Source organism: Pelmatolapia mariae, linkage group LG6 (assembly GCF_036321145.2).
Source record: "Pelmatolapia mariae isolate MD_Pm_ZW linkage group LG6, Pm_UMD_F_2, whole genome shotgun sequence".
NCBI classification, from domain to species: domain Eukaryota; kingdom Metazoa; phylum Chordata; class Actinopteri; order Cichliformes; family Cichlidae; genus Pelmatolapia; species Pelmatolapia mariae.
Window position 1 is genome coordinate 42,943,299 of NC_086232.1, and position 21,015 is coordinate 42,964,313.

The 21,015-nt window shown below is 47.1% G+C and overlaps 2 protein-coding genes across 10 annotated transcripts in view; both read right to left on the reverse strand.

Annotated features, from left to right (window-relative positions):
* The window catches only part of sh3pxd2aa (SH3 and PX domains 2Aa), a 97,949-nt gene extending 85,496 nt beyond the window's left edge, over window positions 1-12,453 (reverse strand). For 6 of the 8 annotated variants that reach the window (XM_063477034.2, XM_063477033.1, XM_063477041.1 and 3 more), the window contains exon 1: window positions 11,789-12,453. In XM_063477034.2, the coding sequence (XP_063333104.1) occupies window positions 11,789-11,884 (96 nt within the window). In that variant the 5' untranslated portion in view covers window positions 11,885-12,453. The remainder of the gene's footprint in view (window positions 1-11,788) is intronic. The other 2 variants (XM_063477037.1, XM_063477038.1) reach the window with 2 other exon arrangements.
* A 1,216-nt stretch (window positions 12,454-13,669) lies between these two features.
* stn1 (STN1 subunit of CST complex) lies at window positions 13,670-20,211 on the reverse strand. Of its 2 annotated transcripts, none has more exons than XM_063475552.1 (9): window positions 19,975-20,211; window positions 18,975-19,070; window positions 18,764-18,841; window positions 18,357-18,527; window positions 18,012-18,123; window positions 17,263-17,413; window positions 15,032-15,154; window positions 14,885-14,957; window positions 13,670-14,569 (listed from the first exon to the last, which is right to left on the reverse strand). In XM_063475552.1, the coding sequence occupies exons 1-9, from the start codon at window positions 20,105-20,107 to the stop codon at window positions 14,412-14,414; spliced, it is 1,095 nt and encodes a 364-aa protein (XP_063331622.1). In that variant the 5' UTR covers window positions 20,108-20,211; the 3' UTR covers window positions 13,670-14,411. The 2 variants fall into 2 exon arrangements, with proteins under 2 accessions (XP_063331622.1, XP_063331621.1); XM_063475551.1 differs by having other exon boundaries at window positions 18,357-18,530.
* Window positions 20,212-21,015: the final 804 nt, after the last annotated feature.

The following is a 21,015-nucleotide window of genomic DNA, read 5'->3' on the forward strand; positions in this document are numbered from 1 at the left end:
CCTGAGAGGCCTGATAAGATTGAGATAGAGTCCATTTATCTGTCAAGAGGAGCTAAGTGATGCTGCCATCATCTCTAATCTAATGAAACATAGATAACCAAGGTAACGGATCCGGAGGCCAGGAAATTTTCATCAGAGACGTTAAGAGCAGGTGGGATCTCTCAATTGCTGTTATAAAGGCGCTCAGAGAAGACCTGGATGTGAAATTACTCGAGTGGATAAGCTGTTACATAACAGACTGCAAGCTCGAGCTGCCGTGGGCACAATCGAAGATAGTCAATAAAACTGAAAGTTTTTTCCTGCATAAAGGAATTTTTGGCGCAGCCCAAAGAGGTTTTAGTCAGCCCCGAGAAAAAATGTTAAAACAAAGCCACCGCCAAAATGATAGGAAGTGAGAATAAATATTAAAATCATCTCTGAATGTGTTTATTAGCAATTTATGTGAAACAACTGTTCACCAAGCAACACTTAAGGCTGCACAAAGTGCTTCCTGTTCTGTGCAGTTAAAGGCCGAATATGAAACACCCTAAATGCAAATACAGAAATGCTGAGTGAGCACACAGTGGACAGCATATCAGACACAAACCTTCATTACAAAAGTTTGCTTAACAGAAAAAAGGCTGATTTTTACATAAAAGTTCACCTTCATGGTTAAAAGTGACTTTAATGCAATAACTTTAAGATCTAAACACAACAAATGTTTAAACTGAGCGAGCTCATTCTGGACCCGATGGCAGCGACACGTCATGACATCATGTTTTGATGATATTATGTCCTGTAACTGATCAGATAGTCTTCATTCTTCAAAACTGAAACTCTTCCACAGCTTGTAGATGCACAGTCAGATTCTCAAAGATGCTCTTTTTGGACCCGATCATGTGACATGTTGCCAGTTAACTTGATTTGTTTCTTTTTAGTTCCGGTCGTTGCCCCATCACAACGTTTCTGAGTCATCAAATTAAAAATGTGCTCTTTTTTTCACGAAACATTAAAATGTCTCAGTTCAAACGTGCGTTTAGACGTTGACATGTTTTCTGTGTCGTAGTGGGAATAAAGTATCGGTTCTATTTAAAGTTTGTAACTTTTTTTGGAATTTCAGTTTGTAGTTCTCGTTACGTTTAGACAATGAAAGTATTTTGGCTGTGGGAGGAACTCCCGGTCATCCTCGTGGCAGTCTCTGGACTTTAGTTCTTGCAGGTTTGAGGCAACTAAAGCTGCTGAAGTCAAGATAAGGATCGTAACTATGATGAAGAGACACTGACGTTTATCGTGGTTTCAAATCTAGGATCAAGGTTTTTCCACTGCTGTTGCCAGAGACGATCCAAACTTCACTTGTGGTGCTGCTGCTGTACTTATAAGCTACATACATCTGGCAAGTACTCTCTGCACGACTGAAACGGCCATTATCAAGTGGTTTGCAGTAAAATAGCACTGTCACCCAGCCAAAGCATTTGAGTAAAGTGGTCTCGACGCAGCGCAAACAACTGCCTTTGCCTCACGTATAGCATTAAACAGGCGGTGTGTGTTTCCCCGGTGAGCCATTGCTGCTCTTTATTTCAGCAGACTCCATCTTTTGGGACTGATCTTACGCCGTCGCTCCAACCCTCCGTACCTGCCAAGAGTCTCAAGAGCAGCGGCGAGATGAATGAGGTTGAGTCAAAAGCCCTGACGTTGACGCAGGAAGGGCAACAGCCCGAACAAAGGAACTTCCACAACAAAGGCGGAGGGTTAAAAGGTCTCGCTGCTGCTGGCAGTGAGCCACCGCTGTACGTTCACTCTCATGCAAACACGGCTGCTGGCATGCAGAAGCTGCGACTGTCACACTGCACCGACAAACGTGCACGGTGGGGTGTCACCACAGTGATTAGCTCTGGCATTTACTGCTATGAAAATGTGCTCCCGGGGTTATGCTGAGTCGCAAAAATGGCTCAGCCACAGTCAGCAACATCCAAGTGTCTCTGTAGCGTAACAAGCGTTTGTGAGAAGAAGCAAAGAGCTTGTTTTACTGCTCCTTAATATCAAAGAAAAGAGTTTTTGAAACTAAATCAGCTGGCTGAGGTGTCCTCGGGTAACACGAGGCCTCGTCCCACCTTCAAAGCTTCATGTAATCATACATAAGGAAGCAGAAACACAAACATGTGCTCTTGTAAATGGCAGCCCACATCAGACTTGGCCTGAGGGAGGATGGAGGGTCTGCCCCCGGCTCTTCTCACAGTTTGTTTTTGCTTAATGATGATTATTTTTAAGCAGTTTATTTTAAAAAATCAGTTTATAACACCAGTGACATCGCTGTGTTTAAGCTGGTGCGATTCAAATATCTGTACCACTGTTAGATTCATCAGTGTCACTGTGCTCAGTAACAGCTGAGCAGCAGCTAAATAACTCCGGCATTGTTGTCTATATGATTACCTACAGAGTGACGCGATGCTGAACCTGGATGACTTTGTCTCCTGGACAGACGGGGTCACCAAAGAAGATACAAACACCACACAGTCACCGGCCGCTTCATTCCCGTGGCTCAGATTCATCCACGACAGGTTTTGGTCCATGTTGACAGCCATGATAAAGATCATAAAAACAACACTCAGACTGTCGTTGTTGACCAGAGTTTAAAGGACCCTCAGCTGGGATTAGGGGTCCCAAAGTGCGCCCACACTATTACACCAGCCTGACCCGCTGATCCGAGGCAGGATGGATCCATGCTTTCATGTGGTTTACTCCAAATTCTGACCCTCCCGTCTTTAAATTTTGAGACTCATCAGACCAGGCAAAGGTTTTAGCCTCAGTTTCCTGTTCTTATCTGCTTTAAGCCACGCTGTGCTGTTCAGAGATACCGTAGCTGTAACTTGCAGTCATTTGAGTTACTGTTGCTTTGCTAACTGATCAGTCGTTTTTTTCTCCATTCTGACTTTCTGTTTGATCTTCAGCAGGTCAGCTTGACCTACACGCCTAAAGACATGAAGTTGTTGCCATTAATGAAGAGGCCAGTGAGCGTTTCCACAAACTCAAATCTGATTCCAGATGTAGTGAAAGGTTTAAGTTTAATTAAGTTGAAATGCGATTCCTCCACGACCTTTTCTAACTCAAATTACTTTGAAACTTCCAGGAGAAAAAAAAAAGAGAGTTACACGTTCCTTTGGGCTACAAAAGACATTTTTCCCATGAACTTTGCATAATTTGGGGATGTTTTCCACAACTGTCTAATATGTAGGACACAGCTGGACGCCGTCTGCTGTGGACGCATTCCCACTGTTGCGTGGGTTAGGTAAGGAAGCTGCCCTGCCCTCCATCAGTGCAAGTCGATGTCACGCCGACGGGCTTGTCAGACTGTAGTGTGGAGGTTAAAGATGGGCTAACATCCGGTCAGGTAAGTCCTAGAAAAACAGCTTATGATAGAGTTTGGACTTTTTCTCTGTTTCCAGAGTTTAAAACTGCAGCGTTGGCATGCTGTTGGCATGCTGATGTCATGCAGAACCATGTGACGAGGATCAGCCTGGATGATCGAGTGTGGGAGCAAACTGTGTGCGTAAAACAAGTCTTTGTCATGTCTCTGCAGCAGTACTTCGACATGAATCAGCCGACACAAACTTGGACCTAACAGCACGCAGCAGTGCAATTTTACCAAGTGGCTGTGTGTGAATGAGTGCTCTATAAACTCCTCTGACCTTAATGGCATGCCAGACTATCATCCTCCCATCATGCCTCTGGACCACTTAATTCGACTCGGATGAAAATCCGTGCTGAGCTTAAGTGTAAGACGGGAGCCAGGCTGGAGGATGTGGACTCAGTGAAAGGATCCAAACCCCAGAAGCAGATGGGTATGTGATGGCAACCGCAGTGAAAAACACAACCGACGAGGTCCCAGGTCTGCTCGAGCCCAAAATATCACGCTTTAACAGAACGCCCTCCCACTCCCTAAAAAAAACTGCACACGCTCGGTCCCGCCGCTGCCGCCTCTCAGGATAAATCTAGCAGCAAACATCGTCTGATTGGCTGCTAATTACATTTGTATCATTTCTGTTTGCATTTTACATGGTAGCTGCATTTTCCAGACACTCGTGCAACTAAAATAAGGCGAGCTGAGATGACTCAGAGCTCAAGTCCGCCCAGTCGTGAGAGCCTAAATGCCTCGAATCAAGTGTTTGATTGACTCACTCAAATGTCAGTTAGGAAATAATCTGTCTGCCTATTAAATAAATCCAAATCTCCAAATTAACTCGCATACATTTTTCATCACCACAGACAGTGAGCTAAAAAAGCTGCGATTGCTGCACAGCAGGCATGTCAGGACCAGGCATTGCTGCAAGGCCAAAACCGAGGCTGAGATTTGTGTGAGGTGGCCACATTAAAACATCTGCGTGATCTCGGGGTCTCTAACAGTGAGCTGATAATAACCAGGCCTACATCTGGAAACAGGAAGGTGTTTGACGCTAAAACCACGAGATTAGGAAACAATGAGATGAGAAGACTGACGTGAGAAACAGCCCACAGCTGCTACAGAACAGGAGAAATACATAAGATATATATGTAAGAATAGAAGCTTCTCTTCAGGCTCCACAGCACTGACGTGTTCTTCCTTCAAACCAGTCAGAAAAAATGATTCATAAAGAGCGTAAACAAAAACGTGGGGAAAAAACTCCAAAAAACAAGGCCTGGGAGGGAAGCACGTCCCAGATAGGAAGAAAAGCACTCACACATCTGTTAATCCCACAGAGGAAGAGCTACTTGAAAACAAAAGTTTTATTCATGCTCTGAAGCAACGACAGAAACACGAGTTCTTACGACTGAACAAATTGGACCTCTGATTATTTCATCGTGTTCATCTGAACCGGTTATGAATATTCATGCCAAGCTTACAGCTCGCTTTATTTCCCCCCTGCCTCGCCTCTGTAGAGCGCTCCTCTAATTACCAGGACGTTAAAATAATTCATCGACAATCGCAGATCGCAGAGAACGTATAAAAACACAAAAACAAAACTTACAGCGTCGGAGAAGAGCCAGGACCCAGCCTCGCCGTTTCCAGGAGAAGAAGGCAAAGGAGCCGAGCTCTTGGTGGGGCACTGAATGTGGGCCCAGCCACTAAATGCGCTGAACCCCGCCTAAACTATATTTAAAGGAACTTATAAAACAGACGGACGGCATACTTTCAAACCATCAAAGAAAAAAAATCGAGCTGGAAAAATTCAAGTCTTTCCACATGGAGCTGGTCTAAATATACTCGAGTCTAATAGGGTCACTTAGTCTCTCGGTTCAGCCCGAGCAACTGACAGTAAAGCTTTAAAGCTGTTTGCAGACAAAAATGTCAAAGCAGCGAAACAAACTGTAGGACAAGCTCATTCTCTGGAAACCCCTCCAAAGACGCAGTTTTTGTTCCCGCAGCCAAAGCTGTGGCCTTTAGCAGCCACGCAGCAGGACGCTGCAGCGATGCTTCGAAACTGTCAGCGAGCCGCTTTGAAGGGGCCCGGTCACGCCTCGCGTGCCCGAGCTGCGGCCGCAGGAAGTGTCTGCTCAGCAGGTAGAGTCCTGTGCACCTTTGAAGCCTCCTTCATACAATTGCACAATACACAAGAACAATTCTCAAGTTATTCCATATTAGATTCCAGCGAAGTGAAAAAGCAGACAAGGTCGTGCACTCAAATAAATCACTCTACCAACGCCGCTTCAAAGGCGGGCCCTGCACGGCGGATTCTGAGTCTGAACATCGGCGCTCGTGTGAGAAACCCAGAGCAACGTTAGACGGCTGACAGAGCCGCAACCCAAGTTATAGACGCGCTGGTCACAATGACTTCATAACCTGTGCAGCACTGACGGGCAGAGCCACGTGAGGTCAAACTAAAAGAAGGGATAGCACAGAGCGAGCCGCTGTTTCCATGGAAGATCACCGAGCCTTCATTTGAGGCCCGAAGAGATTTTATCCTGTCTTCCTTCTTTTGCCCGGTCGCAGCAGATGGCCCCGCCCCTCCCTGAGCCTGGTTCTGCCGGAGGTTTCTTCCTGTTAAAAGGGAGTTTTTCCTTCCCACTGTCACCAAAGTGCTTGCTCATAGGGGGTCATATGATTGTTGGCTTTCTTTGTATGTATTATTGTAGGATCTACTGTACAATATAAAGCACCTTGAGGCGACTGTTGTGATTTGGAGCTATAAAAAAACTGAATTGAGGAGGAACCAAACGTTACTGAACAGGCCAATCACAGTAGTGATTCCCAGGGATGTGCACGTCAGCGCTGCAGCTACAGACTACCAACACACCTGCGCTTTAATCTGACAGGTGATGTCTGTTGGCTTTGTCTGCAGCTTCCTGCTGATAGCAGCTAACCGCTGCCTCTGGAAACCAAACTGATGGGAGTTTATCTTCCAACTGCCGGCTACAGCAACAGTCTAAGTCACTGGATTAACTGTTTAAACTGAAGTATTCGTGTGACTATCTGAGTCTAACTGCTGCTGTACCGTAGCTGATTGTGCTCAAATATTCCTCGTAAATCACCCTTGTGCTTTGGGAGAGAAACAGTATCTTGTCATGCTGATCAAGCCGGTCTAATTCTAATAATGTTTTAACCAATTTCCCTGACTATCTGGTAATCTCATGAAAAGAGCTGCAAGCCAACTCCATCTCCCTCCGTCACTCCGCCTGCTCTCTCACATAAGATCGAACCGTTTCCCAAACAACAAAACCAAAGCCAGCACCGTGCAGGCCACACGTGATGCCCACACACACTCCATCTCTCATCATCTCCAGTTATGACGTCATCGCAAGTCAAGCTGCTCAGAAGAAAGCCAGGAGGTGTTCACACATGTGCCTTCACCAAAAACGCAGTCGTCGTTCTGCACGAGACAAACTTTCCTCGATCATCAAACGCACGAAAACGACCCCGAGGTCCTGGTGATATCAGCGCGGTGTGACGGCACCCGCCTCAAACGCACTGACACCAGCAGAAGCCCCTGCCTCGCAGCACCGCCCGCTGCTCATCAACCTCTCCCAAACAAAAAGCAGGCGGCCTCGTAAACCGTCGTCTTCCCAGTTAGAGGCGAGTCTGGAAAAAAGGCACTCTTTTTACTGAGATATCAGCCTGTGTTTGATAGGCCAATAAACATGTGAGTGTGGACAGCCCTCTGAAGAGATGTTTTACGGCGTCTTCCAGCCTGGGCCTCGCGCAGCGCAGGAGTCTCTGGAAAATGAAAGGTTATGGGACTGGGACTTGTAGGGAAACAGAAGCTTAAAGTAAACATGGCCGTGCCCGGCCTGCTTTCTCTTTTATCACCTCCTCCTCCTCCTGCTGCAAGTACACAAACCCTTTAAAAAAAGTGTGTGTTTGATTCGTGTTTGCGACTCAGCGGTCCAGTTTTCCCTCTGACAAAAGCCGGGCTCTAATCCCCCCCTCCCCTCCCACAGGATAAGCATTTCCAGCTGGTTTCACAAACATTACAAATGGGATTCAGTGTTTGCCACAGATTGTGTCTTCCTCTCGTCTTCTCCGCTTCCCTCTCGCCCCGCCTCCCACTTTTCTCTTCTCACAGTGACTAGCCTCGTCCCTTGAGACCGGGTAGCTAGGGAAACTAGGCCACAGACTAGCCTGCTGAGACCGTGGAGCTCCAAACACAGTACGGCTCTGAGAAGCTCCTCTTACTCCTTCACTGTACATACGAGTGGCCTGGATAGCGCTCAGCAAGTCTTCCTATAGAGCAGGACCGATTTGGGAAGCTCGTGTTACACGACTAATCCACTCTAAGGGAAAAAGAGCCCACGCTGCACTGAAACTGTGTCTATATTATCAACAGTAGACCATTAATTCAGTGTCTCCGAGCACCTGCCTGTGGGTGTATTTTCAATTAGTCTGCTAAGAATAATTATTTGCTTTCCGTGTGTGTGTTTTTGAGGAATAATTTGACATTCTGAGGAGTGCATTTATTCGCTTTCCTGCCGAGGGCGAGCTTAGAAGACTGATCTCCTGTCTGTGTATTAAGTATGGAGCTGGAGACGCAGAGATCAGCTTAGCTCCAGTTATTTTTATGCTAATGAGCACAAACACTGCAGACAGGAGCAACCGGCCAGCCGGGCTCCGTCCAAAAGCACAGCGGGACACAGGAGACGGTGACTTTTATCATCCTAATATCTTAAATTAAGCTAAGATAGTGGTTTCCATCCCTGCTTCTTAATCTGTCACTTCTATGTTTAATGTATTAGTGGATAAGGCAGGACAGAGCAAAGATCTGGTGCAGTGACAGCTGACTACATCCAGAAGGATCTGCACCACCTGGTTTTCCTGCCTTTATCCCAACAGAACAGAAGTAAAGGAATATTTTTGTGTGTTTTTTAAAACTCATCCATATGAGGAGATGTGGCTGCTTTGACTGAAGTGTCACTGCAGGTAAAAGTAACCAAAACGCTCCAATCAGGTCCAATGGATGGCTCCACACAGGGTGGTCGTCTTCTTTTGGGTCACCACAGCAGATCCATCGCTCGTCCCTCATCCCTGCTGTCCTCCTCTGTCACACCAGCCCACGAATCTCCTCTCAGGTCTTCCTCTTTTCCTCCTGCCTGGCAGCTCCTTCTTCATCGTCCTCTGTCCAGTATATCCACCCAGAGTCACTCTGATGGACTGGTCTCTAACCCTGTCCGTGCTGCTCACTCCCAGTAAACATCTGAATATCTTCCATCGTCTGCAAACCATCACAGCAGGTCTCACTGCCATCTTGTAGCTCTCTGCACCGTGCTAAACCTAGCTAGCCCTAGCGCTAACTTAGCACTCCAGCCTCATCTCCAAATATGATCACTCCTGGTTTTCAGAAAGCTAAGACGGTGGCAGCCAATCGGTGACATTGAGGCAGTTGCATCTTTTATTTACAGTCTGTGTGCACTGCAGAATTCTGTGCCTGCACTGTGCTGTGATGCTGGACGTGTCACGTGCTCCTAAACAGACCTTAAATGATTGAAAACAAGGTTTTTTATCTTCCTTCGTTTTCTGCAGCAGGTTCGTTGTGTCCCGGCACACTGAGGAGAATAAGTGCGCTAATTGTGTCCACATATCATTGAGCCTAAGGGCCTGCAGGAATGTAATTGCATATGAGCAAGATCGTGTTCCTTTCATGGCGGTCATTTATTTTGACTTGTTTATGAGCTTGAAATAGGATCTGAAGCGGGGATGTGAGGTGCAGAGCCCCGGCACAAACTCTCGCTGTCACGCTTATAACAAGTGTGGTATTGATGAGCGAGGCCACAGGAGGTGAGCTTCAGGATAGTAATAATAACCACTGGAGCCTGTCACGAGGGTTCGCTTGGTCCAGAAAGTGGAGAATAAAGTGACCGAGATTCCTACAGGAAAGAGGTTTAATGCAACGAGGCCTTTAAGAGATTAAATACAACATTAACAGCGAGCAACTGGCACATGACTGCAAAAAGGATTATTACAGGTTATGGAGGATGAATGACCGATCTGGCTGTCACACGAATAAAATCAAGCCACTGTGCACAAACCCGCTCTGCACATGCTCAGTGCGGAGCAGGGTCATCTCACCTTGGCACAAACTTTTAAACAAAGAAGAGATTTAATGTACAGAATTTATCCTCTCGTGATTTTACATCAACTTAAACTTCAGCTTCCTGGTTAAAAATGGCCCCGAGCTTCTTATCCAGAGCCGATAGTGACGGCCGTACGAGACTTTATCACGGCTGCAATGTCCGACACGTCGAATGGCCTGTCAGCGAGGACGCGCTCTGTTCTTTACACTTAAGATTACAGACAATAACATTTGTATTTATCCAGGATAATAAAGCCGCTTTTATATATCCAACACAGCTGCGTAAAATCAGTGTTTGATGTAAAAGCCATAAATAATCTAAATGTTTCACTACAGCCTGAAACATCAGTGACTCGGGTAAAGGGCGAGGGTCCTTACATCCAGACAAAACACCTGCAGCCTCCAGCTCACCAAACATCACCTTAAACTCATTCGGTCACTCGGTGAGAGCAGACACTTCAGTCAGCCGTTTCCTACAAACTCAGGGGAGCTTTGGGGACAGCAGCCGGAGTCCTGGGACAGACGAAATAACCTCCTGCACTTTTCTCATGAGTGTAAGTCAGAAGGTAAAGCGAGAAGATCCTTTTAAATAAGCAGGAAACGCTCTCTGAGTCTACGACAGGCCAGCCGACCCCTGGATACGACGCACAACGATGTAGAACAGCTTTAAGGTTTGCAGCACAAACACAGCAGAGTGAGCAGGAACTTTATCATCGTCCTCTTGCATTAACAGAATCTGGTTTTGTTCTAGAAGCAGCTGCTCGAACACAGCCGTGAGACACATGGAGCGACAAGATTATCATGTTTATCCTGTGCTGAAAGTCTCCTGCTGCTCTCTGCCTGAACATCATCTCACAATACATCCACCCAACATCCACCCATCCATCTACCATCATCCTCCACTTATTCATTGAGCTGTTACAGGCTGAGAGGCAGAGACCCTCTGTACACGTCACTCTTACAGTAACTTCTAATAAATACTGACAGCTGTTTGTGTGACAAAACCCAGACTTGCAAAGTGCTTCACAAACACAAATGTATGCGTTAAAAAGAGATTCAGAAACAGGCAGAGGACACATTTTAGAAACAGTTTGATTCAGTAAAAGGACGAGATGTTACAATCCCTGATAATGCATCGCTTTAAATGGAGAAAATCTCCACAAATAAATCTGAAATGTGCCATCACACGATGAGGACACATTACTGTAGTATTATCAGTGTTATCTTCACCGTTGCACTGTTTAGGCGTTGCTCGCCTTTCCTTGTGCGCTTGAAGTCATCTGTGAGTTGCTGCTTCAAACGGAGCACCAGGGTTTGGTACCAAAGAGGTTTGGGGCTTTCACCACAGGGAAATCAGCAGGCTGAGATATGAACATCTGCAGCAAACTTCTTTTAACTGGAGCATCGTTTCCTCAAGAATGAAACAGATTCTTGACAGAAGTAAGAGGAAACGCTCAGATGTCTGTAAAGGAAGGTAACACGACTCGTTACCGTTAATGTGTCATGCTCGTGAGCACAGCTCCTCCCTGAAGGTAAACTGTGGGTACAGTGTTTCCACAGTGATGCCTGTGTGTCCACACTGCACCAAAGCATGTCAGGAGCTCAGAATAACGATGAAGCTGATGAGCAGAGGCAGCAGGCTGGCTGTGTGACAGCTCACCTGTGCTCGTGCTCTGTGCTGAAGCACTGAGCGGGCTGCTGCCCGAGCTCCGGCGCCTCCTTCACTGATAGCAGGAACTCGAGCCGAGCTTAGCGGCTGTTCTCCCCCAGCAGCCAGGCCGCACGGAGAGAGGGCTAAACGCTGCGTTTAGGTGTCACACTGTGACTGTGAACAGGCCGGACACACACACACAGGGACAAACAGGGACACACAGACACACACACAGGGACAAACAGGGACACACAGACACAGACAGAGACACACATACAGACACACACACACAGGGACACAGACACACACAGACAGAGACACACATACAGACACACACACACAGGGACACACAGGGACACAGACACACACAGACAGAGACACACATACAGACACACACACACAGGGACACACAGGGACACAGACACACACAGACAGAGACACACATACAGACACACAGGGACACAGACACACACACAGGGACAAACAGGGACACACAGACACACACACAGGGACACAGACACACACACAGGGACACACAAACAGACAAACACACACACACGCATACAGAGACAGACACACACACTCGTGAGCGGGACCGGGTGCGGGGGTGCAGGTGACTCACGTAGTGCTTGGACGGACTGCGCCTCTTCTCCACGTCCACCACCTTGACGTCCAGCACGGTGCGCAGCTGCATCTTCACCCTGCAAAGGCTCTGCATGGAGGCGCGTGCGTGCGGCCGCGGGGCTCCGGTCAGCTGACTCTTATCGCGGCAGAGAAATCACCGCGCGCATCGCCGGTGTCGGCTAACGGTTCGGCGCTCCGTACTCGTGACGCAACCAGCATCCGATCCGACCCCAAACTTATCGACGGTCCATCTGAGCGCGTGCCCGTGAGCGGGTTCGCCTGCAGCCTCCACAGGCTGAGCCGGCGGCGGGCGGTCACCTCACAAACGGAAACGACGTGCGGCGGCTGCCTTTGTGTCTGCGGTCTGCATACCTGGAGCTGCCGGCGGAGGGGGGCGGGGCTTCACGCGCGTCCTCACGGCTGAAGACTAGAACGAGCCGGTACCGGCTGCGCCTCCATCCCGCTGCCCTGACACGGAACCCGAAATCTGTACGACCACCCCCGAGCGTCCCCCTCTCAGAGAACCGGAAATGCTGTGGACATCTGGCAGCACGTGCGGCTGGGAACGTCACAGGCTAAACACCACAACCACCACTGTCCCACGCAGCGGCAGCTTTCTGGCCGGAGACACGCGCAAGTGGAAGTATGGATACAGATGTTTCACTGGCGACCAATCAGCGGCCGCCCCTCTGCTCCACATGAAGGAGCCAATTAGTGACTAAACACTGCCCCCCTGCGCACGGAGCAGCACCCTTTAAAGACCCTTTTTGTGATCCCGCTCTGCAAACTGCAGCTATAACTCCCAGCAGCAGGGGGCGGTGTGGTACCGCTCCACGTGTCTTATGAGTGCTGCTGTTTAACCTTTGGTGTTACTTTTGTAACGTCCTGCATCTCCTCAAAGCTCTTTCCCAGTCCGCACGTGTAAATAAGACTGACTGGTTAAATAAAAGTTACTCTGACTCACTGTGTGCGCCACCCTGTGGTACAAAGTGGTATTACACCACAGTACTGCAAGGTCCTAGGTTGCTTTCCGTAGAAGTTTGGCGCACCGCATGTTCAGTCGATTTTTTAAGACATAAACTCAAAGCGATTTTTTTCACAATCTGATGATAGTTTCAGTTTATTTAGAAATAAATAAATTACTTTTAAAGATAATAATTTACCTTAAAAACACTCAAGTACCTCAACATGTTTGAAATCACTTAAAAAAAAACCCACCCTCTCATATCTGAGGCTTTGCTGTAAGCAGGAGCACATCTGGGCAGCTGCCTGGAAGCTGCAGGTTTCCTGCTGCAGGCTCATCTGCTCCGTGGTAATCTAATTACATTTATAAGGCTAGATTACCAAGCAGGCAAAATGCACAAATCTGCCCCAGGCGCTTGAATCCTCAGAGGCTTCAGGACCTGGGTGTCTGTGGGAAAAAAACATGCATCTCTGCTGAAAGCAGCGCTTCACCAGTTTCACATGATGAACTGGAGCCGTGACAATGAGGCCGTTGTGTGTTTTTGCTGTTGTGGCGCCACAGGGATGTTTCCACTCTGAGCCGCTGTGGAAGTTAGTGAAGAATGTAGGAGACAAACTTCAGTCAGGGGTGTTTCTAGGGAGGTGGCACAGGGAGGGGGTGGGGTGCAGGAAACACTGGGCCTGATTCTCTGGCTCACGTGCAGGAGGTCCGCCTGTCCATCCATCCTTCTTATCTCCGTCCTGGTTGCGCACACAGCGGTCGAAGTACAGACGCCCACACCTCCACCTCCACGATGCTGCACAAAGGCCTAAACATCTCTTTGTACTGTATCTGAAGTCCTGAATTTAGTACAAAGGTTTCATCTACATGTACTTGAAGTAATGAAAGTAAGAGTACTCGTTATGCAGCATCACATCGATTACATTACTGTTTGCTTCACTTTAATAATTTACTCACATACTGCAGGCAGCGCTCATCTTTAAAAGTACTGCATATAAAACTGAGTCGGGTTAAGTGAGCTGTGGCAAAGTTAAAACGGTAGGATAGAGACTCATCATCTATGAATTCTGTCTCTTTGTCCAATTTCCAATTCTCCATCATCAACGACAGAAATCAGGAATAAGGCCTGAAGCAGCAGGTGAGTGTAATCATGGTCATCACGTGTTTCCAGCCTCCTAGCGATAATAAAGCCACGAGTTTTGCTTTAAACACCATCTTCTCCATGTTTATCCTCCATGGATGTAACGTTTGTGACTAATGAAGCTTGTGGGGGGAGCCGGGCTGATAAGGAGGTAATGGACTGATGTTATGAGGAGGCAGCCACGGGGGAAATGTTATGTGGGGTTTCTTCTTCTTGGCACCTTATCTGATGATGTTCTTGAGCAGACGTGCTTAATGGAGCCCAGGAGACTTGGCCTGCCGCGGGGAACCTCCCACAGGCTACTTCAGCCACGCTCGAGGCCCATCTTTGTTTCTTATTTATTTAAAAACTGAACATATATTTACAACAGTGATGGTTTGTTTACATGTGGTTGTCATGGTTTTTAGAAACTTTAATAACTTAATATTTAACATTTGTGCGCTCATACAGCAGCTGGGTAAAAGCTAAACATGATTTATGCACCGAGCGCTGATGCTCGGGGCCGGCGGCAGCTCCTCAGATGGCGGTGTAGTGGCTGTCGCTGGTGCTGATGATGTCACTGTTGCATTCGAGCGTCTTGAGGACGAGCTCCAGAGCGGCGCGGCTCACGTTGAGGCTGTACCGCTGCCTGACTGCTGACAGGATGTGCAGGACATGGCAGCCCTTCTCCACGTCTGCAGGCGCAGGAGGAGGAAATGCACGCACACACACACACACACACACACACACACACACACACACACACACACACACACACACACACACACAGAAGTGAGATCTAAAAGTACGATAAAACGGAGCTGTGATTAGAGAGTAACAGGTGTAATTGTTGTGCTAATTTGATTTCTGACAAGCAGGTAAAAGCTTTCATTCTTAATTACATCCTCTGAAAAATAATTAGTGCCTCTGAGGAGAGTCAGAAAAGCTGTGAGGGCATCACTAATCTAAACTTTTTTTGTCTGTACTGCACTGAGAGCGAGTCCACGCACACTTCTCCCTCCTCGAGTCCTCCCTGATGATGTCTTTGACGGCCACGAGCAGATCCTTGTCCTGCACGCTCACCTGATGAGGAGCAACAGCGTCACACACGGCACAGCAAAAAGCTCCCAGAGATGAATGTATCTGCAGTTTCTTACGAGATAGACTTCGTCCTGGGACTTGACCTTGCGGTACACGGCACCCTCGTCCTGTAGGATCTGCAGGGCCTCCTTCAGGAGCTGACGGAGCTGCTGGCACGCAGACGGACCCGCGACAGGCTCCTAATCAGCATCAGAGGAGCACGAGACAGAAAAACCCAATGAAACGAAGAAAGAAGGAATTTTGCTTCAGATCTGAACACATTTGTCACTCAACTTACAGGCCGACTTCACCTCCACATGAGTTAGACATTTCAATGCTAAAGGGAACTCATGTTAAAATCACTGGTGGAGGTTTAGTGTAGGCCAGGGGTCGGCAACCCTGGGCACGCGTGCCACCGCTGGCACGTGGAGGGTTAACTGATGACCATAGCTGGACTGGCCATTGGGCATACCAGACATTTGCCTATGCCCGATGGTGATTTTTCATCTTTATGGGCCGATGGGTTTTCTTTTTTGAGGGGGGGGGGGGACGACACATGAAGATGAAACCAGCAGATGTCCTTACTGAATCATCAGAGCTGAACAGGTGATGGAGAAACAGGTTTACCTTTTAGGTGACATGAATGAGTTGAAGGGAAGTTATGAATTGTTTCTGAGAGACAAATAACACCAGCATCCTTTTCTAAGTAGCTGACAGCTGGTAACTGTGCAGGGGCGGGTCTAGCAAAGTTTTGCCAGGGGGGCAGGTAGGGCATTAACAGGGAGAGGGGGGCACAAAGATATACGTTTCTTATTCTCATTTAAAATATCTCGCTTTTAATAAATAATTATCTGAATCTTACAACCAAAGTGTTTATCTGACGTAAAATGTATAGAAATCATTCATATACCAACAAGACTGTACATCACTGTCACAACAGCGTTTGTTTTCATTCAAAGGCTTTATGGCTTTAATACCTGGGGGGCCGGTCTCTCGTCAAAATCCCCGGGCTGATTTTTTGTCCCAGTCCAGCCCTGGACACGACACGCAGTGAGTTAATCTGAGAAGGTGCATTAAAAATAAATGGCCGGGCCAGCGGTGCACATCGCAGATTAGCTCGCATAGACACATTAGCTCTGCCGCTTCTTAATGACGGTATCTTAGCTAACAACCCCAACTACCAGACTAAAAATCACTTCGCCTACCGGTGAGAGGGACGTTGCTAGCTGGCAGTTTTTTCAAGCGATGTTGAAATTTCCACATTCCAACACTTCAAATGCTTCAGCAGCTGTCCGCTCAGCGCAGCATCAGCACCACGGAAATACACGGATACATCCGTAGACTCGAGACAGAATTCACAATGTATTTTCTGGACTTTCAGGTGTATGGACCAATGTTTTCATTTCTGATCAAACCAGAAAGCTTTAATGAGCAGCTGGATTTGTCTCGCATTAACTGGCTGGACACACAGGATGTCGAAATGCAGCTGATTGAACTGAAAAGTTCGACTCTGTGGGGGTCAAAGTTTGAAGAATTACAAACACAGCTGGAATCCACAGCTGTGCGTGTTCATGGAGCTGCATTTTCACCTGCTGGACATCACTACCTGACAAGTTTAACTGTCTTCAGAACATTGCAGAGGCCTTATTGACAGTATTTGGTTCTACATGTCTGTGTGAGCAGATTTTCTCTCACATGAGTGTCCTCAGGTAGCCTCTGAATGCTGGACACTCGGAGACCTGTGTCTCTGAGTGGGAGACCAGAGATCACATTAACATGTGTATCCCTGTATTAATATAATTCTATAAAATTATAAAAACAAATATAATTCTATAAAGTTGTTCTATATAGTGTGTAACTGTTCATATAGAGCGTTACTAAATTTATTGCTAATGCAATCATATGGCACATTGACTTCTGAGGGAATTTTAGATGCACTCATCATCAGAAAGGTTGCCGACCCCTGCTCTAGGCTTTAACACTAACCAATGCTAACATGTCAGGCTTCAGCTTCCTTCTTTGCCATGGCATCAGATCAGAAACACTCTCTGGGGAAAATATCAAACATACACGCGCCTCATGCACGCGCCGTTTGATGGCATGCTTTCACATCTTCAAATCTTTGCTAGCTAGCATGCTAACACTGGTATTAGCATGCAGCACACCAGGTTCTGAGATCTTAAAATGTGATGTCAGAAGAATCAGTTTTACTTTGCTGCAAAGTATCAAATCCTGGTGTTTATTTCAGTATTTCAAAAGGAGGCTTTGAGGTGTGACGACTGGTTCCACGTCCCCTCCCAGTTCATACCTGGTCAGCGGATGCTGCCTGAGGCTGGCTGGAGATCAGAGGCTGCAGGAGGTCCTGGACATCGTAGGGTCTGAACCTGCTCACCGACTTCTGCTTTAAAAAGTCTTTCAAGATCTTTGTTGCCCTGCTGAGGGAGCTGACAGCCGAGTCTCTGAAAGACAGATGTTCATCGTGACCCTTCGAGCTGCTCTAGTAAAAACACTAAGTCAGGTTTACTGTAAGCCTGAAATAACCACAGCTCGAGGATTTCAAGGCACAACAAGGTGGGAATAAAAAACATCTGCATCCATTTTAGCTTCTCCTCTTTTTCCGAGGACGTTCAGAGGTTCTCTGCAGTGAATCATCAGAAAGCAGACCAACTGAAATCCTGTGACACTGATCTCTGAACAGATTTGGGCTTTAGACTGTGACACTTGGAGTTTAGACTGCAGTTTCAAACAGAGCCTGAAAATGTGATGATGAAATCTCCTGTAATTATGGAGAAAAAACATAACAGTGTGAAATGTTGACCCACTCGTGTGTATTCTGGCCCCACAGCTGTGAAATCACTCAGAGTGGGAAGATAAAACTTTTAATGGCTTCATTAAATATACTGAAGTTATTGTTTTTAAAAGAAAAGCTGATCCTGGGTCAGATGTGGTTTATTGATGTGGACTGAGGAAAACTCAGCAACTGGATGTGTGTGTGTGTGTGTGTGTGTGTTTAGGGTTGAATGTTGACTCTCTGGTGTGTTGGGTGGACGTTCGTACCCCGCCGCGTCAGGCTCCAGCTGAGGCACTTTGTCGTAACACTGTCTGTAGAGCTGAGGAGCCTCCATCATCCAGGAAATCTGCACCGCCATCACCGAGTCGCTCACTTTATCTGAGGACGCACATGCACACGGGTGAGGACGGAGGCGGAGCCTGCCCACATCCAAATATTCACTGTGGGTGTGTTTCTGTGTGTGTTTCTAGTGCATGTGTCGCTCCGTTTGTGGTTCTTTGTGTTATTTGTGGAGGACTGTGGGCTAACTGTGGAATAAACAGCTGCAGACAGTTGGTGTTGCAGCGATGGTGGTTATGAGAGTGTGTGCGGATGAAGCCGTCTCCGCTCACAGTAGGTGGAGGCCTTGATTTCCCTCTGCTGCCTCGACGTCTTCACCGGTCCCCTGACTCGGAGCAGCTCTCCGATCTCCAGGCGGCAGCGCGTCCGCTGGGCTCGTCTCAGCTTCTGCAGCTCCTCCACCGGGTCGAAGCCTCCCTGAGCCGCGGCGCCGAGTTGTGCCCCTGCTGGAGATCACACGAGGACACTCGCTCTGTATCGATTCTGCATCTGAAGCATCACCAGGCTGACAAAGGAGGTTATGGAGTCGATAAGTCAGCCCGGGGTTTCCTGATCTACGAGCACGCAGCAACCGACCAATCAGAAACAAGGACATGTCTGCTGGCGGCAGAGCGCTTCATTTTACCTAACAAACTGAAAGCAACACCACGCTAACACTGAGATCCAAACATGAACTCACACTTGCTCGGCTCCCGCTCCTCTTTCAGGAGGTCACTTTTCCAGCACAGGCAGTTTATAACACCCGTACCATCATCCACTGTGAGCACGCAGCAGCAGAGCGTGGGCGGAGGCAAAAACAGAGCACATGTGACCAGAATACAATCGTGAGTTCTCACGACTACAGCAGTGATGAGCACAACTCCAAAATGGGAGTGAGTGATGAAGAGCACCTCCATAGCAGAAGAAGTCTTCCCTCTCCCTCTTGTAGACCACCGTTCCCAGCACATCGACTTTGGAGATCGGGTGCAGGTTGTAGAAGTAAATCCCTTTGAGTAGAAAACAACAGATAATTAAAGGTGAATGTGTGGCTCCAGTGAGAGAGCAGCGTGTTCTCCTCTCCACGTGCTGAAGTGTCTTTGAGCAAAACACTGAAGCGAAGCTGCTCCTGATCGTCCAGCCTAGCTAGACTTCACCTGAGCTAACTGGAGTCCCTGAACTGGACCTCTGGACGGGGATTGTACTGTTGGACTATTTTTAATGCAATTACATGACCAGTAATATGGCTGCTGTGTTTAATGGTTTATGTCCTTCTTTGATTTACAGACTATGGTTTCTAAAATATATCCAGACAGTAAAAACTTTGTGATATCAGTCTGGATATCACAGATTTATTTGGCACAACTTTGCAAATGTTTGCGTTTCTTTGTTGTCTTGATGCATTCTTCAGTCTCAGCTGACTGCAGGTACTGTTTATAAGGTTTGGGGAAACCTGCAGTCAGCTGAGACTGAAGAAGTCACTTGGATGAGTGACGAAACGTTTCTCCCACAAAACGCTACGTCCAGATGAACAGATTCAACTTTTGGAGGTTTCTTTGTTGTCTTTTTGCACGTCATCACATGGGGCCTGACCCCGTGGACCTCTGAGCTGGGGCACCTGGTCCACTCCATCACCCCTGCAGGGTTTACATTTATACGCTGACAGGAACTACAACACATCACACCTGGCACACCATCAGGTGGTGTAGTTTAAATGAAATAACGGAGGATTTAAAACGGTATAAATAACTACAATACATGCTAATATAAAAATAAAGGAGCTCAATAAATGTAAAATTCTGCACAATGCGTGGTGCAGGCTAACAGGAGCTTTAACAAAATCTAATTTCAAATTAAAAAGAGCTTCAGGAGTGACGACCAAGTAAAAGGTGAGGGACAGGTCCAGTTTGTTACCTGGTACCTGGGTGGACTCCGTCATCTCCAGGATGTCTCTGATATACAGCCGAGCGAAGGCGGAAAACACCGGATCCAGTCCCCACAACATCGACGGAGGCTCTTCCGCTGGATCCATCGCAGCTGTCTGCATTTCATCCTGGGATCAAACACTGATGGTTTACCTGTTTTCACTGGTTTCCCGCCAGCCACACAAACCGACTCCAGGACAAAGTTAGCCGGTTTCAGTGGCGTCACTTCCTGTTAATCCCACGGGAGATGAACCTGTAGTTCATCCGGAGGCGCAGCAGAGGGCGCTCACGATGAATAAAAGTGGACCGAACTTAATGTGCAGTTTCATCCAGAAGATACAATCCAGGTTTTATTTCAGGTTTCACAAATTTTATTTTCCAATGCATTCAAAATACAGTAAAACCACACGCGTTTCACTTTTTCTTACAAAGCTGATTTTGCCCACAAAGTCAGGATTTACGACAGGACACACTACCTTGATGGCAGCCAAATGAAAAAGTAATCAGGCGTTATCAGTGAAGTTCAACCACAACAGACACGATCATGTGTTTATAACAGTTATCTGGTTGTGGTGGGTGAACTCGACTGTTTCAGGCGTACGCTGTTACTGATTTTCCGGGGATGTTCGCTTCATGCCTGAAAGCAAAATGGCGAATGCCGTAAAGTGGAACAAGGTGCTGAAAAGTCCCCAATATAAATATTCTTTTCATTTCTTTTTTAAACTGTACGAGAAGCTATAAAAACTATCTAAAAACTAAATAAAATGTCCAAACTCCTCATATAAAAGAACGCTGACAGAAAAAAAGTGCTAACCCTACGAAATTCATCTAATCCGTAGAGTGTTATTCATTCTGGATTATTTCGGGACTAGAATCCTAGAAAGAGCGGTTTTTCGGTCACGTGACCTTTAATCGACTTTTTAACTTTTCTTAAATGCTAACTGAAAGTGCTAGAAGGATTTCGTGTATGTACAACGTATTAAAAAGGGTACGTTAGCAGCATTTCTGTGTGTGAAACTAAATATTTCAA